The sequence below is a fragment of the Motacilla alba genome, chromosome 1A (genome assembly GCF_015832195.1).
Source record: "Motacilla alba alba isolate MOTALB_02 chromosome 1A, Motacilla_alba_V1.0_pri, whole genome shotgun sequence".
Taxonomy (NCBI): domain Eukaryota; kingdom Metazoa; phylum Chordata; class Aves; order Passeriformes; family Motacillidae; genus Motacilla; species Motacilla alba.
Window position 1 is genome coordinate 14,573,686 of NC_052031.1, and position 14,274 is coordinate 14,587,959.

At 38.3% G+C, this 14,274-nt stretch overlaps 1 protein-coding gene across 3 annotated transcripts in view; it reads right to left on the reverse strand.

Annotated features, from left to right (window-relative positions):
- Positions 1–274: 274 nt before the first annotated feature.
- LRRK2 (leucine rich repeat kinase 2) overlaps positions 275–14,274 on the reverse strand; it is a 62,486-nt gene continuing 48,486 nt past the window's right edge. For all 3 annotated transcript variants that reach the window (XM_038153970.1, XM_038153972.1, XM_038153973.1), the window contains 12 exons: positions 13,921–14,111; positions 13,099–13,259; positions 12,116–12,286; positions 10,646–10,746; positions 9,994–10,188; positions 8,794–8,987; positions 8,432–8,504; positions 7,438–7,622; positions 6,502–6,654; positions 5,565–5,773; positions 2,316–2,390; positions 275–407 (listed from right to left, as the gene is read on the reverse strand). In XM_038153970.1, coding sequence (XP_038009898.1) covers positions 286–407; positions 2,316–2,390; positions 5,565–5,773; positions 6,502–6,654; positions 7,438–7,622; positions 8,432–8,504; positions 8,794–8,987; positions 9,994–10,188; positions 10,646–10,746; positions 12,116–12,286; positions 13,099–13,259; positions 13,921–14,111 — 1,830 coding nt within the window. In that variant the 3' untranslated portion in view covers positions 275–285. The remainder of the gene's footprint in view (positions 408–2,315; positions 2,391–5,564; positions 5,774–6,501; positions 6,655–7,437; positions 7,623–8,431; positions 8,505–8,793; positions 8,988–9,993; positions 10,189–10,645; positions 10,747–12,115; positions 12,287–13,098; positions 13,260–13,920; positions 14,112–14,274) is intronic.

Genomic DNA, 14,274 nt, shown 5'->3' on the forward strand with positions numbered 1-14,274 from the left:
AAACTGGATGAACGATGTTATACCTAAGTTGAACCACAGTTGCAGAGAGCAGAACTACACAGGTAAACAACAGATCCATGATAGCATTTTAGAATTAGAAATTCCCAACAGTTTTCTGTCCTTTCAAATATTAAAAATGACTTATTTCTTCTTGGCATTCTATGAATACTTTCGTGGTAATTTTCTTCCTGCTTTAGGTTAAAAACCTAACAGGAAAAAGGAGTATTGCACAGTATGGTAGGAGGGAAGACTAGAAAAAAAAAATGGCACTTGCAGGGTGACTTTTCAGTCCAAAGAAAAGCTCTTCATTTTTTCTGCTAATTCCTGTCTCATTTCTATGTGTTTTTTCAGGTTTTGCACTTCATGGGGCAGGTTAATGTCCCACACTGACACACAGGATTGTAACTCTGGAGGAAAAAAAAAAAGAAAATTTGAAAAAAACTGCAACAGAGATAAGTTATTGCATAATTAGAAATTATTTTGCTTATCTGCTTGTTCTCCATTACACTCCATTATAAATTTACCCAATGAAGCATGATCTTTAGGACCCAGAAGACGAATTCCATGACACTTTGTGTGTGAGGTGATGCAGTTATGGGTTACAAGCTGTTAGTACTTGCACAATGATATGCATTCCAGTTCCTAAATTTAGAGTATCCCATTTAAAAGTACTTGAAAAAAAAATTTCTGGTGCTCATGGGCCTTAAGGAACTAACCTGAGCTACAACTGAGCCAATACTGAGATGCCTGCTAAAATTTCATCTCTATCTTTCCAAGCAGATATACCCCTAAATGCCTATGAGACTCAAACCCCATTCACTGTAAAATAAAAACTGATTTCATAAGCTAGTGAATATACTGAGAAAAGGTCACTTCCTCAGTCTCCATTCATGCAAACAGCTCTTTATTCATGAAGAATTCACACTGTTTTTAGTGGAATAGGGACAACTGAGAACACTTACATGAGTTGAGGCTTACCAACTAAGGCCCCAAAGGATTCTGGAGCCACTGATTCTTCTCTGTAATTAATGTCACTCTTAAGTAAAGCAAAAATGCAACCAAGCCAATAAATGTTCTTATGGTTACAGGAAATGGGGAATACCACAATGTAAACCCGATACTCTAAAGTGTGACTCATTTCAGTCAGCTCATCTACACTTGCCCTCCTTAACTTTATACTGTCATTGCCACATTTTTAGGAGTCACTGAAACTGGGATGAGATAAAGATGAAGAAGGGCACTGATCAGAGCATCAACTTTAATTGTTCTTATAAAAATCTAAAGATGCAGCTCGTCTGTCTTCCAGCACTTAGCTGTCCTAATTCTCAGGAAGCTTTTACCGATGTCTGACCGAAATCTCCCTTGCTGTAACAGAAACCTGTTAGTGCTTACCCTACCCACAGGGAATATGTAGAAGTCTTTATTCTTATGCTCTTCATTTACATATTTGAAGCCTATTATCATTACCTCTCTCAGTTTTATTTATATTAAACAATTTAACTCCCTGCAACATTTCCTCACAGGTTGCATTTGTCTCCTCTGGACTATTCCTAATAGTCCAGATCATTCAGCACTAAATGGTTAGGCTCCTGCAGCAGAGGCATATTAGCACCCAGCAGAGTGTAAGAATTAGCTCATGCCTTACAGACACCACTTTCATGGTGAGAGAGTGGTGTTTGCCTCATCTGCACCCACGTGACAGGCCTGATTCATGAGCAGCCTCTGATCAATTCTGACCCATTTTCTGCAGCACTGTTGTTTTAGCTGACCATTTCCTCATACTGGTACAGCAGATCATTCCTAATTGAATAAAAGTCTTGCATTTGTCCTTACAGAATTGTATCCTATTTCCTTCCAGACCATTAGTTCTATTTGTCAGGGTCACTTTGAATTCTAATCCTGCCCTCTGGTGAGCTTGTCTTAGCTCTGAGTTGTCTGCAAAACTAAAAAGTACATTCACTATTCTTTCATTCATATCACTCATGAAAACACTGGGGATTCCTGACCTAGCACAGACACCTCTGGAAATCCATTTGATACATTCTCCAATTAGACAATGACATTTACTCTCCAAATACAGTTTTGCAACAAATTGTATTATATCCTTCAAACAGTGGCTTCCTTAGATCCATTTTTGGAACTTACTTTCAGTTTGTATGAGCCCAGATACGCAAAACAAAACAAAAACTATTTAATAGTAGTGTTTCAATAAAATTTTGTCAATTGATGATAAACTCTTCATTCTCAGTGAGTAGTCAAGCACAATAGTGTCTCCTCCACTAATAATACAAGTTAGTAAAACACAATTCTGATACCTTTGTGATATTTGTTGTCTTCGGTGTCACTTTTATAGCAATATCCCAAAACAAGGACCACATTCTTGAGACTCCCTTTTTCAAAGAAATAAAATGTCAAATCTTAATTTCATTGTGAATTTTGTAATTTAAGGACAGAAAGAGTAAATGGCATCAAGGCATAAGAGCATAAGAGGACAGAAAGCAGAGTTCAATCAATCAGACCCTTTATTCAAAATCATTAACCATGAAAAACCCAGACACAAAGACAATATAGTTCCCATCTCCATTTAAGGTCAGGGTTTATCAGGGATCCAAGGCATAAGTACAGGATCAGCTGACCAGCCTGCTGAGCCAGCCCAAGAACAAAGCACCCTATTATACAGCACAGGCAGAGGTGGTAGAGTCACAGGAAACAGATGTCACAGCAAAAAGACAGGCTGCAAGTGAAGTCCCAGTGCACAGCAAAATGTACCAGTTCAGTTATGAAAAAACCAAACCAACCAAATATGACAAAAAACTGAGTAAAAACTATGAACTAAAAGTTTTAAACTTATGATGGCATATGGGTGGGAAGTGGAAATAGGGGATAGATCATAAGAAGGTGCCTCCTGAATAATGCAAAAAAAGACTGGAAGACAGGAGGGGTTGGAACACAAAAGGATAACTAGAATTTGCCAGTATTTCAATATCAACTTCCTGCTTATTTACAACAAGACACGTCTACAAATGTCTTGCAAAGGTAGACAGAAGCTGTCATGTGTTCTCCTGGCACAGCAGCTCCCTGTTCCTATTGGCAGCACAATGAGGGTGGAGAGCCCTCGTCTTTCAGCTAGCAGAGGAATACAGGGCCCAGCCTAGGTCCCTACTCCCTAGGTCCCTGGTGAGGACCCGGCCAGGGAAGGAGCAGCCCCCACTGTGCAGACACCCCACCGCAGCACTGTCCCTCACACTGCTTTAAGTACAGAGTCTGACTGTGCTCCCAGGGCAAAGATGAGGAAGGGAGCAGCTTCTGGGGCAAAAATAGACTGGAGTTTGGCTTAACTGTGAAAGCTGCAGTTGGGAAATTTTTTAACATGCCTGGGGACCTCTGCAAGGTAGAGAGAGGTTTTTCCTGCCTCGAGGAGGTCAGCACTATGTTCTCCTCTGAGAGTGATGTAAATCTGGTTATAGTAGGTGAGGGATGGTGGGAACCATACTCATGTTCCATGCTCAGATTTTTCATAAATTTAATTTTTTTCTATAGCCTGTCCTGTCCATACTCCTTACAAAAGTGATTGGAACTTTAGTATAATGTTTCTTATTAGACCTAGGTCCTGTATTACCATATAGAAATCTAAATTTGCACTTGCAAAATAAACTACAGATTTACATCTAAATTATTCTCTATGATAAGTCTCATGCCTATTGAACAGCAATGTGTTAGGTGACAGAGCTGGAAAACGACATTGTATTTCCATATTCATATATGAAGTACAGATAAAATTAATGTCTCAAAGTCTGGCAATCTCTTTTTCTTGAAATATTTACCTCTGCTTGACATTACATGTTTTAACCTTAAATGAAACTATTTCACGCCAATAGTATAAAAATTTTTCCCTCTATCTTCTCTTATTTCATGTAAGCAATGTGGTACTGTTGAAAAACTGCTCAGCAGCCTCAGTGCCATTTTCAGAAATTCCAGTAGAAACCAAGTCCTTGAATTCAGGAAAAAAACCTAGCCCTTATAAATAATTGCTGCAAAAAGATGATCAAAAGGAAAAACTACACATCAAACTGCATATATCAATCTTATTTGCTGTTCTTGAGATTTGTGCAAATGCGGCTAAACTCCTGAATATTAATTTTTCTAGAAATAAAATTTTGATTAAAACTGTTGATGTGACTGAGCCTCAAGGCTTTTTAAATCACACTATTCTATACAGTGTATTTTCCCAATCAATGACAGCAGCAAGACAAAAATTATTGTGTTTTCATAGCAACTATTCTTTACAAAATGCTGAAAAGAAAATGTCCCTTTAAGATACTAACATTGTAGCCATCAGGACTAGATGGAATGGAAATGCTGAGCTATAGCTGGCACCATTAACAGCTGGGCTCTGACCAGACTGTAACACTTGCTGTTTCAGGCAAAGGAAAGTCAGAGCAAGGTGAGGTATGTTTGACTCGTATAATGTTGCCAGCACTATGACCAGACTGTAGTCTGTGGATTCTTCTGGTGCCAGAAAGGAAGAAACAGCCTGCAGAATAAGTTCCTGATGGTAAGGAGAAAACATCCACAGCCTGCAACTGTGATATTTGCTAGCAGAATTACAGTGTACTGCTGAATTCACAACAGCTTCAGTGTTTGGTTGGTTGTTTTTTTTGGACAGCAAACATACTTTAAATAACACTGACAGGGAAACTCCAGAGTTTTTTCCAAAACACAGTGGAAAGTGATGGGAATCCACATACCGTGCCATAAAGTACTTTTTGAACTAATGTGTATTTTGACTGTATTCACCACAGCAGTACCACAAACTTGAGTTTATGTGGCCTTTATTACTTTTGGGGAAGGTGCAGAACAGTGCACAGGTGAAGGAAGTGAATGAAGGAAGCAAAGGAGTGTCCCTTTCTCAGCTGCATTCCTGTGGCTGTTGGTGGTCACCACTGAAACCTCACCACTCCTGCCTGCCTACAGCAGCTCAAAACAACTGATGATGACAGCAGCAGCACATCTGTACAAGTCCACACCCCAAGTCCAGGTGTGTAGCACTTTACCAGCTCGGCTGTGATCTGCCTGTGATCCAAATCTAGAAGAACCATTCCTGAATGAGGATGGGAGAACAAAACTAGCCCATAAGCAATGAAAGAAAAATTATTAAAATCCAATATAGTGCACAGAGAGAGGCCATAAGTGTAACACCTGAGATGGAGAAAGAACAAAGGCAGACACATCTAGGAGAAGACAGAGTGACACGTGACAGAGGATTATGAGAGCTCTGCTGGAGTACAGCACAGGGATGCAGGTAAGGTGGGGAGTTCATGTGCAGACCAGCGACAAGCCAGGGAAGAGCTGCTGATTTATGTGGGCACAGGTATTCAGCCTACTGGTGTTCAGTTCACACCCTAGAGCCTGACACTGATGGAAGATGACAGCCGTGGAGTAGAATGAATGAACAAATCCTGGATAATTCTAATCTGTTCCTGGAACACCCTAACAAGCAGTACAGAGCAAACCTAAACCTAGCAGTGATTATAAAGTACTCATCACTTGAAGGTTTTACTTACCCAGCTGAGCCGTTATCATGACTCGAACAGAATCACAGAACTTGTCTATAACTCGTACAGGACGACGCGTTGACAAATCAAGCAGCAAGATGTGTCCTCCTCCTGTCCCTATCCACAGTGCAGTATTTTTCTGCAGACAAATGGTCTTCACTCTTCCAGAATAAGCCAGTTTGTGTTTTGATTCCTTATTTAATTTTTCCACTTTGTTCCTATAAGTATGGAAAGAATTTGCATTGGAATTTGGTGGCACTCTATTCTGCAGCTACTAAAATGACACTCTGAATACCAGACTTTAAAGCAATCATTCACCAAGCCAAACACAAACTTCTCATGCAAGCAAACTGGGATGAAAACTTCTGGACTCCAAAGAACCATCTGGTCTGCTTCAGAAGGCCTTTAAATAGAAGGCAGGAACACTTCTCAGTTCTCCCCCAGTCTGCAAGGAGGTCAATATCACAGCAAAGAAAGAAGAACACACCTACACCTGTTCCTAACCTCATCATAAAAAAGAAATTGATGTGGCATGCTAAGGCAGAGGAACAATTTGAATGCAAATGAAAAAGTTGTCACAGTTAATAAAAACCTGATTTTCTACTGAATTTGTGCACTGTAAAAACATTCTTGTTCAGGGGATGCAGGAAGTAACTGGATTAGCCTTAGTACCTGAACAGCAAAAGACTTTCTTCTTTCTTGAGCTAAATGAGCCTTCTTGGCATCATAGAGAAATTGGGGAAATACAGAAGGGGTCTTTAAAAAGTGGGATTCTGCATTGAATATTCAGAAGTTCTGGGCCAAAAGACAAGACAGGAAATCAACACTCGCCCAACAAACTGGACAAATGCCTTACTTCTGGCAGGTTAGGGTATCATGCTAGAGAAGGCAATCTGATATTCCCCTTCTTATCCACCAGGCCAAAAATCTGAAATAAACCACTTACTTAAGAAAATGTGCACAGTCAATTAATTCAGAAAGTTTTTCTGTCTTCTTGTCCCAGATTTCCACAAAATGGCTGTTTTTCTTTGCCAAGTAGATGGATTTGTCTATTGCTATTGAAATAATGTTTGCATCACTGTAAGCATTATGACAGAACCTAGAAGAGAGAAGAACTCCAGTCAGATACATAGACAATACCTAGTAGAAAAACTTCACTACTTTGAGTGGGATTAGTTTCCCTCTGACTCTTGCAGAATCATTCAGCCTTAAAATCAAATTAGGCTAAGATACAACTGAAAGGCTTTGCTTTAATCTTCCTACAGTTCAACATAAATTCTCACAGTAACAGAGTCAGGCTGCTTGCATCCTTGGAGGCACATTAATGCTCAAAGTCTATTAATAAATCTTTCTCATCAAACACTGTTTTTCCCTGCTCAGGAAAAACTCCCCTTAACTTCAGAGTAGGATTTGTCCATGTGAGAATTACATCAAACACTCCCAAACCCTCAGTCAATAATTTCTAAATAGTGAGAAGTCAGCAATCAGACATGATTAAATATATATAGGGCAAAGATATGCACACATAGCATACTGACAAACATGGAAGGACAAATACTGTGATAAATATGTATGTGTAATTCTAAGTAAAGTAAACAGGGCCTGGACTAGGCCAACTGGAGATGAAAACTGATCAGTTGCATAGCTATTGACTTCATCAATCCTCTATGGAGTAAAAATGTATTTCCTGGTTTAAAAGCAGCCACAAATACTTTGAACATTACTCACTGATACTCCACCTGCATTATGGAAAGAAAAGAACAGAAACAAGCAAACTCAAAGAATGGGCTCTAGAATAAGACATTACATCAAAGTACCATCAGAAACCTTTGATGAACACAAATGAGCCAAAAAACATCACTTACAAAAATCAAAAACTTACAGTTGACTTGTCTTTGTTTCAATGAGCTTTTGAACAGAGAAGTCAGTGGTTAAGGCAATGATTTTTGTTCCGCAGCCTCCCCAGATTACATTTTTTTCAGATAAGCATGAGGATTCGTTTAAGCACATCAGGGGTGTGCTAACATTTCCTATAGTCAGTATCTTCAAAGGTGTAGCACCCTTACACTGCAAGAAGAAACATATTCTGTATTAGAAACAAGGAGGATGCAGACGCTCAGAATCCTGTTAAAACAAGGCCACACAGCCGGCTGAATTAAATTTACTTATCCAGATTTTTGATGGTTCAGAACATTTCCAGAACATTACTGACTGAAAAGCACCATATTCCCATTCTAGATGTCCCATAGGAGCCAGCCTGAGAGCAGAAACAGGCCAGAGCAGGGACTGACACTCTCTGCAACCCCTGGGGCAATTCAAAGACTGCCTGGAAAGACACATCTATGTCTTTGAAGACATCCTACACTGGATCATATTCTAATTCTGAAATGCACTGCAACTCCATAACTGCTCTAAATGCATATAGTCAGGAACTAAACCTTCAGGTGCCAGATGATATAAACAGCTCCCAGCATTTCTTCATCTGTTCTGTGAGCAGAACTTTGATCTACAGAAAACCTAAACAATATTTTACTTTTGCATATAGCTGTTATACAAAAATTTACTAAATGAGAGGAAAAAGGAGCTATTACAGCAATAAATAAAGGAGGTCAAAACTGTTAGAATATTCTTAACAACAACCAATAATGTCAGTCTCTAGACAGTTTGCCAGGCCTTTCAAAGGAATTTTCCACCTCTTAACTCTTTTGTTTATAGCAGTTATTGCAAAGTGTGCAGCTCCTCTCAGACTGCAATAGAAAATTAATTTTAGTTTTGGAGAAGCAATTAAAAATAAGTGGCATGAAATAAATCTACTCTTGGTAGCTGCTTTAGATATTATGATAACACTCTGTAGAACAGCCAGCAAAGTTGTCTACCTTTACGGCTCTGTCTTCAAAAACTGCCAGTTTGCCATCAGCTGTGCCTACCAAGAAGAAATTCTTCTGTTTGCTGAAATAAAATAAAATCATTAATTCTAGAAGCGCCTTAATCAGGTAAGAAAAATTAAACAAGAAGTCTCTAGTATTTCAAGTATTTAATTAAACACTAAAAGCAAACACAACCCCTGTGATCATGAATGTAGTCCCGAGTTGCACTGGGTGCAAAATTAAGTGGAAACACAGGCAAAATAAGCAGCTGTCAGAACAAAAGTGCAGCGTGTACAGATGTCATTTTCTGAACACCTCAGTTTAGCAGTATTTTCAAAATGTAACCCAAAACATTTAAAATTCATTTATACCTTTGCTTTGAAAGAGAATTACAGTACAAACAAGTGATGGAATCTGACATTTTCTGCAGACGATGCCTTCTTGTTTCATCTTCTGTGTTAACTGCCCACAGAGAACCAGACTGGGTTCCTGCTACAATCCAGTTTTCTTTCTCAGTAGGAAGAGTGACTAAGGCCAAACTTATAATTTTACTGTCTGCAATATCCTGAGTCAGAAAAGAAGAAGAAAAACAACTTGGTCATTATTTCAGTAATGGTAAATGCTATAAATTACTGATGATAAAAATATAGCACAATTTTCTTGGACTCTGGACAGACCCTTGGCCTAACTTCCCCTTTAAGAAATCTAATTCCCTATTAGCAGAATAAATCATCAGCTGGGCCACTTATCTTCCAAGTGCTGGGAAGGACAGAAAAATCAAACAGTACACAGGAAAATCTCTCAGCTGAATGCTGACAAAAAAAGATAGTCTTTTTAATCAAATCAAGATCTGGAAGCCATCAGAGGATGGAAAAAAATGGAACTCTTGCAGTTCTAATTGCTTACAATGAAAATAGTGGCCTAATATTTCTTTTTCTCATTTTATTTTTAGAAAAACAACCCATATAATTTATACCAAAGCTACCAATTCAGATGTATCATGGTCAACAGATGGCAGATGGAAATAGAACTGAAACAACTTTGATGATGAATCATGCTAGTTCTGGCACACATGTTCATCACATCAGTCCTGGGTAAAACCTTTCCTCTTTGTTGATGGGATAGGGCTGAGATGTACAAAATCAAATGAAAAGAACTGGAGAGCATCACTGAAGTGGCACAAGGAGAAGGCATCTGTGGGAAGTGAGAAGTTGTTAAGAGACAACCTGGACTGTAAAAAGGAGGTAGAGATATGAAGGTCTGTCTAATTATTAGCTCCTTTCTGTAGTCTCCATGCTAGAAATAGTTTCCATCTCAGTAGAAGAAAGTAATCCAGCAGTAGAAAGATAGTATTATGGGAAAGTTCAGGCTGGAAAGCAGGAAGAGAGTAAAAGGCAACTGCTTTTCTACTTCATTTCATGGATACAGTGATGACTCACTTATGAGCAATCTTTGTTCTCTCAAAGCTTAGCTTTCCAGAAGTAATATCCTGCAGTAAAACTGCAAATAATTTTTCTGAAATATATCTGTCTGCCAGAAAAACTAGAATAAATGTCAACTTTCCCACATACCTCACAAGTATGTCCATCTGTGTTTAGGTTAACAAATGAAAGTTGTGCCTTTTCTGTGTTCCCATTGCCTATCCAGACTCCTGCCCTCTTGCAGCTTTGATTGGCAGCCACCATGCACTCTGCTGTAGATGTGCTAGGTATGGAGACATATCTCATCAAACAGATAAGCTCTGCAGAATTCAGGATCTCATAAACCTATAAAGAAAGCCACAGCATGCCCATGGTGACAACAAGCGCTTGATAAATAACAAACAACAGATAACAGCATTTTTTAGACATGGACACAGTATCTCTGCAGCCCTGGTCATTTGTACTGCCACAGAACAGTGTGTAACTGCACTGATACTACTTAACAAAGGTTTTTTTGCATACTCTAGTAAAGACCAAGAAGTAATCTGAATTGTGTTTCACTCCAATTGCTACACAGCAACACAGGGGAAAATAGCAAGCTAGAACATGTGGTTGGTAGATTTCAATGCAACAGTTTATTCTGGAAGGTGAGAGCAGACAATATTTCATGGCAGTTTCCATTCCAGAAAAGAACAACAGAAAGAAACCTGTGTTTCTCATTAACTTAATGTCTGATTCCTTTTCAGAAACCACAATTTTGTACTGCCATCTATCATAAAAAAGCAAATAAACTAAGTAATACCTGGCAAGATGTTGGTCGTTCCTGAGGGTTTTCCTTCAAACACTTTTTAATTAAGTTTTCAACTTCAGGCCAGGGGGAACACCCATATTCTTTGACAGGATCTAGAATGTAAAATTACATAACTTATTAACCAGCATTTACCATAGTTCTAACGAACCTTCTTATTTTTAGAATTCATGCAGCTTCTTACTGAGCTGCTCTAAGAAATATCACATTCTTAGGTAAAATGTCAGCATGAACAGCTTGGAATTGCTCATCTGCCATTACAGGCTACAGCATGAAATGCTAGAACTAGAGTCCTTTTAATTAATAGCAGTTAAAGGAAATGGATTTTGCTTTATCTTTTTCTTTGATGTCCTTGTGCCTGGGACTGAATTGCAGATACACATGGGTTGTGTTTCCATTAATGCTGACCGTTCAAGGCTATGGCACTTCAGTCAACAGGCTTTCAAATTCCTGTAAACATGGTTTTCCACATTTATTCTTCTGAGTATATGAAATACAGATGAACTTCCCATAAAAGATACAGCAAATAGATAAACAACTCCATATAGCATTTACAAGATATGGAAATTTAAATTCCCACTTAGTGCTTGGAATATGTATCTTATGCCTATAGCTGCTGAACTCTCTGAGAACAAATCATTCATGATGGTGCCTGTATGGTTTTCCTTTTAGTTTATCATAATCCACAGCAAATATTCCAGTCCTACCTCAGACAGAGGTAACATTAGTGATGAATACCTGCCAATGAGCATTTTCAGTGCAGCAAAAGACAGGCACTCTCTGCTTGTGAGATCAGCCAGCCCCTCTTTTGGTGGAAATATAGAAATTATGAGCATAGGTGGAAGGAACTGTACTATCTCCAGAAACTAATACTTCAGTATCCCTTATATATACAGGGCTTATAATACAGTCAATACAGCTGCATTTAAGATACTTAGTCATCAGTTCCTGGGATATCCTCTTCAGGAAGGGGGCGGAAACTGTCTGAGCTTAGAACTGGACTGTTCTCCTTAAGGAGCAGAAAATGTATGAACACTCTGTCTCTCATAATGGAGAAGCTATGCCAGACTGAACGATGCTGTTCTTTCCTAAATGGAGCAAAACATTCCTCAAAGTATGTTTCATGAGTATAGCCACTACTCCTGGGCAATAAATAAGAACACCAGACATTCAGCTTGTAATGCTACAAAAATTCAACAGCTCTCAACACTGGCAGGAGTTGCCCAAGTCATGTTGTTCTGAATTATATTGTCCAGATGATTACATCATGTCCAGCCTGATAGCCTGTTTAATCTTCCTTTCAGCAGCCAATAATTATGTATTGTAATGCAGAAGGAATATGAAGAATGCTGTATTTTTCTAAGCCTCCTTCTATGATCACTGTTAGATACAACATAACTCATAAGATATGCTACTTCTGGAGGAGGCAGGACAAAAGCTAAAACTTTTAGAAACAAGGCATACCTGGCAATTTTCCTTGTATTGCTAATTCATCAAATTCATTTGGAAACTTCAAGCCTTCCATGATTCTACCTCCTCCTGTTAAAATGTCATAAAGCAGCAAGCCAAATGAATAAACATCAGCTTGCTGATTGTAAATAACATTTCCTCTGGCAACCTCTGGTGCTCGAAATCCTGCAAATAAATCATTCATTATTAAGTATGCTTCAGATCAGGATGAAGCCAACTTTGTACTTTAAAAAGTAAACAATTATTGATAAAAATGGCACAGGAAGTGCGAGTCAAAACATCAAACTATTTCTGGGCTGGCAATAGCTTGTATTTGGCAGATGTCCAAAAATATCAGCAGTAAGTATAAAAGAAGGGGACAGTACATCAGTTACAGAGCTCCTGCCCCCTTTAATGTAAAATAATTACTTTATCAATGAATGCTGAAAATCAAGGGCAAGTCTGCAGTCTTTATTGATGGTCTAACATGTAACACTTGAAGTGACGCTCCCAAGCACAATTTAAAAGACCTAAAGGAACTTTTCAAAGTGGTTAAATTGTTCAGGGCTTTAGAATGGATGCTAATAGATTCTCTCTAAAGTTGGGGAACAGTGAAGATATTTATTGCCTTTAAAAAAATTAAGACTTATGTACACTTTACTGGAAATTAAAGCAAAATATTTTAGCAGTATAATTTCAATATCACAATAGCCATATTAAAACTAGACAATGAAAAATTATTATGAATGCATATAATTTATTTTTTTTCTTTCTAAACCTTTAGTATACTCTTTGATTCTTCTAAAAGGTGTTAAAACATGAACAGCAGGAATGGCCATTGGGTATAAATCTGGCATCACAACCTGTAATATGATTAGGACTCCCTTTTGTGACTTTCAACTAGAATATAGATTTGAGTTACTTCTTACAGACTACGTTAAAAATATATTAGCTATTTTTGGACATAATGGACTTTAAATCAAACCCTATTTCCATACCTGGTGTGCCTTCTGAGGTTTTTATTCCCATTCGGCAACAATACTGGGCAATGCCATAGTCAGCTATTTTTGCAATAACAGCTGAATTGGGATATAAGGTAAAGAGCAACACATTGTGAGGCTTTAAATCACGGTAGATGATCATTGCTGAATGCAGGTACCTAGTAATCAAAAAATAGTTACTGAAAGCATTCACAAGTTAGGGATGCATTTGTATACACACACTGAGTGCATTATTCTTGTAACAGTAAATTGTGTTTTCAAACATGAAATACTGTGTTAAAAACGTTAAACATCACCAACAAGACACAGCCTTTCTGGATAATGACTTTAGGATTGTTCTGAAATACTATTTACTCTTTACTACTTTACTACTTACATTGCAGTATTTTAGTACCAAGTTTTATCTGAAGAGTCACTGATAGTTTGAAATTAGTTAGAACCTTAAGCTTAACCCTCTTGCAGGTTTTGTCATTTTAAAGTCCCACTGCAATGAGGTGAGGTGATTAAAGAACTTTCAGAACTTGAAAAATGCCCTAAATTAATTTCTTTGACATTTCAGTAAGAAATCAACAGCCACATGGAAACTGCACCCAGAGTCTTGCAATTTCTCTGCTTATATGAGCATCACTTGTTAGCAGGAAAAAAGCAGGTAATGAAAGTATGCATTACATATCAGCCAATCAACCATAAAAATACAAGCATTTGTCTGACCTAGGAAATATTCTGCTTGAGATGTGAGTGAACAGAGGCTTTTCATTTGCAGTATACCATCTTTAAAGCTATATCCTGTTTTTACAGCAATGCAGAAGTCACATTTACCTTAAGCCATCTGCTACATGTAGAGCTATCCTGTGCTGAAGTGTTCTAGTTAAACTTGCATTGTCCTGTTGAAGCAAACGATCGAGAGATCCTTTGAGGGCCAATTCCATCACCAGCATCCGGGGACGGATCGCAGCAGCCAGCAAAGACACCAAACTGGGGTGGTGGAGGTGGCAGAGCACTGCAAGCTCCTGTAAATTGTAAAATCAGATGAAATAGTGCAAAAAGCATAATCCCTACATCTGAAGTAAAGTGAGGAATGTTTTAGAATGAGGACTTGCAATTTACTTAAACTTTTAAAACTCTTTGCTAGGGCTGGTATTCCAAGAGCAGCACTACAGAAAAAAAGGCAGA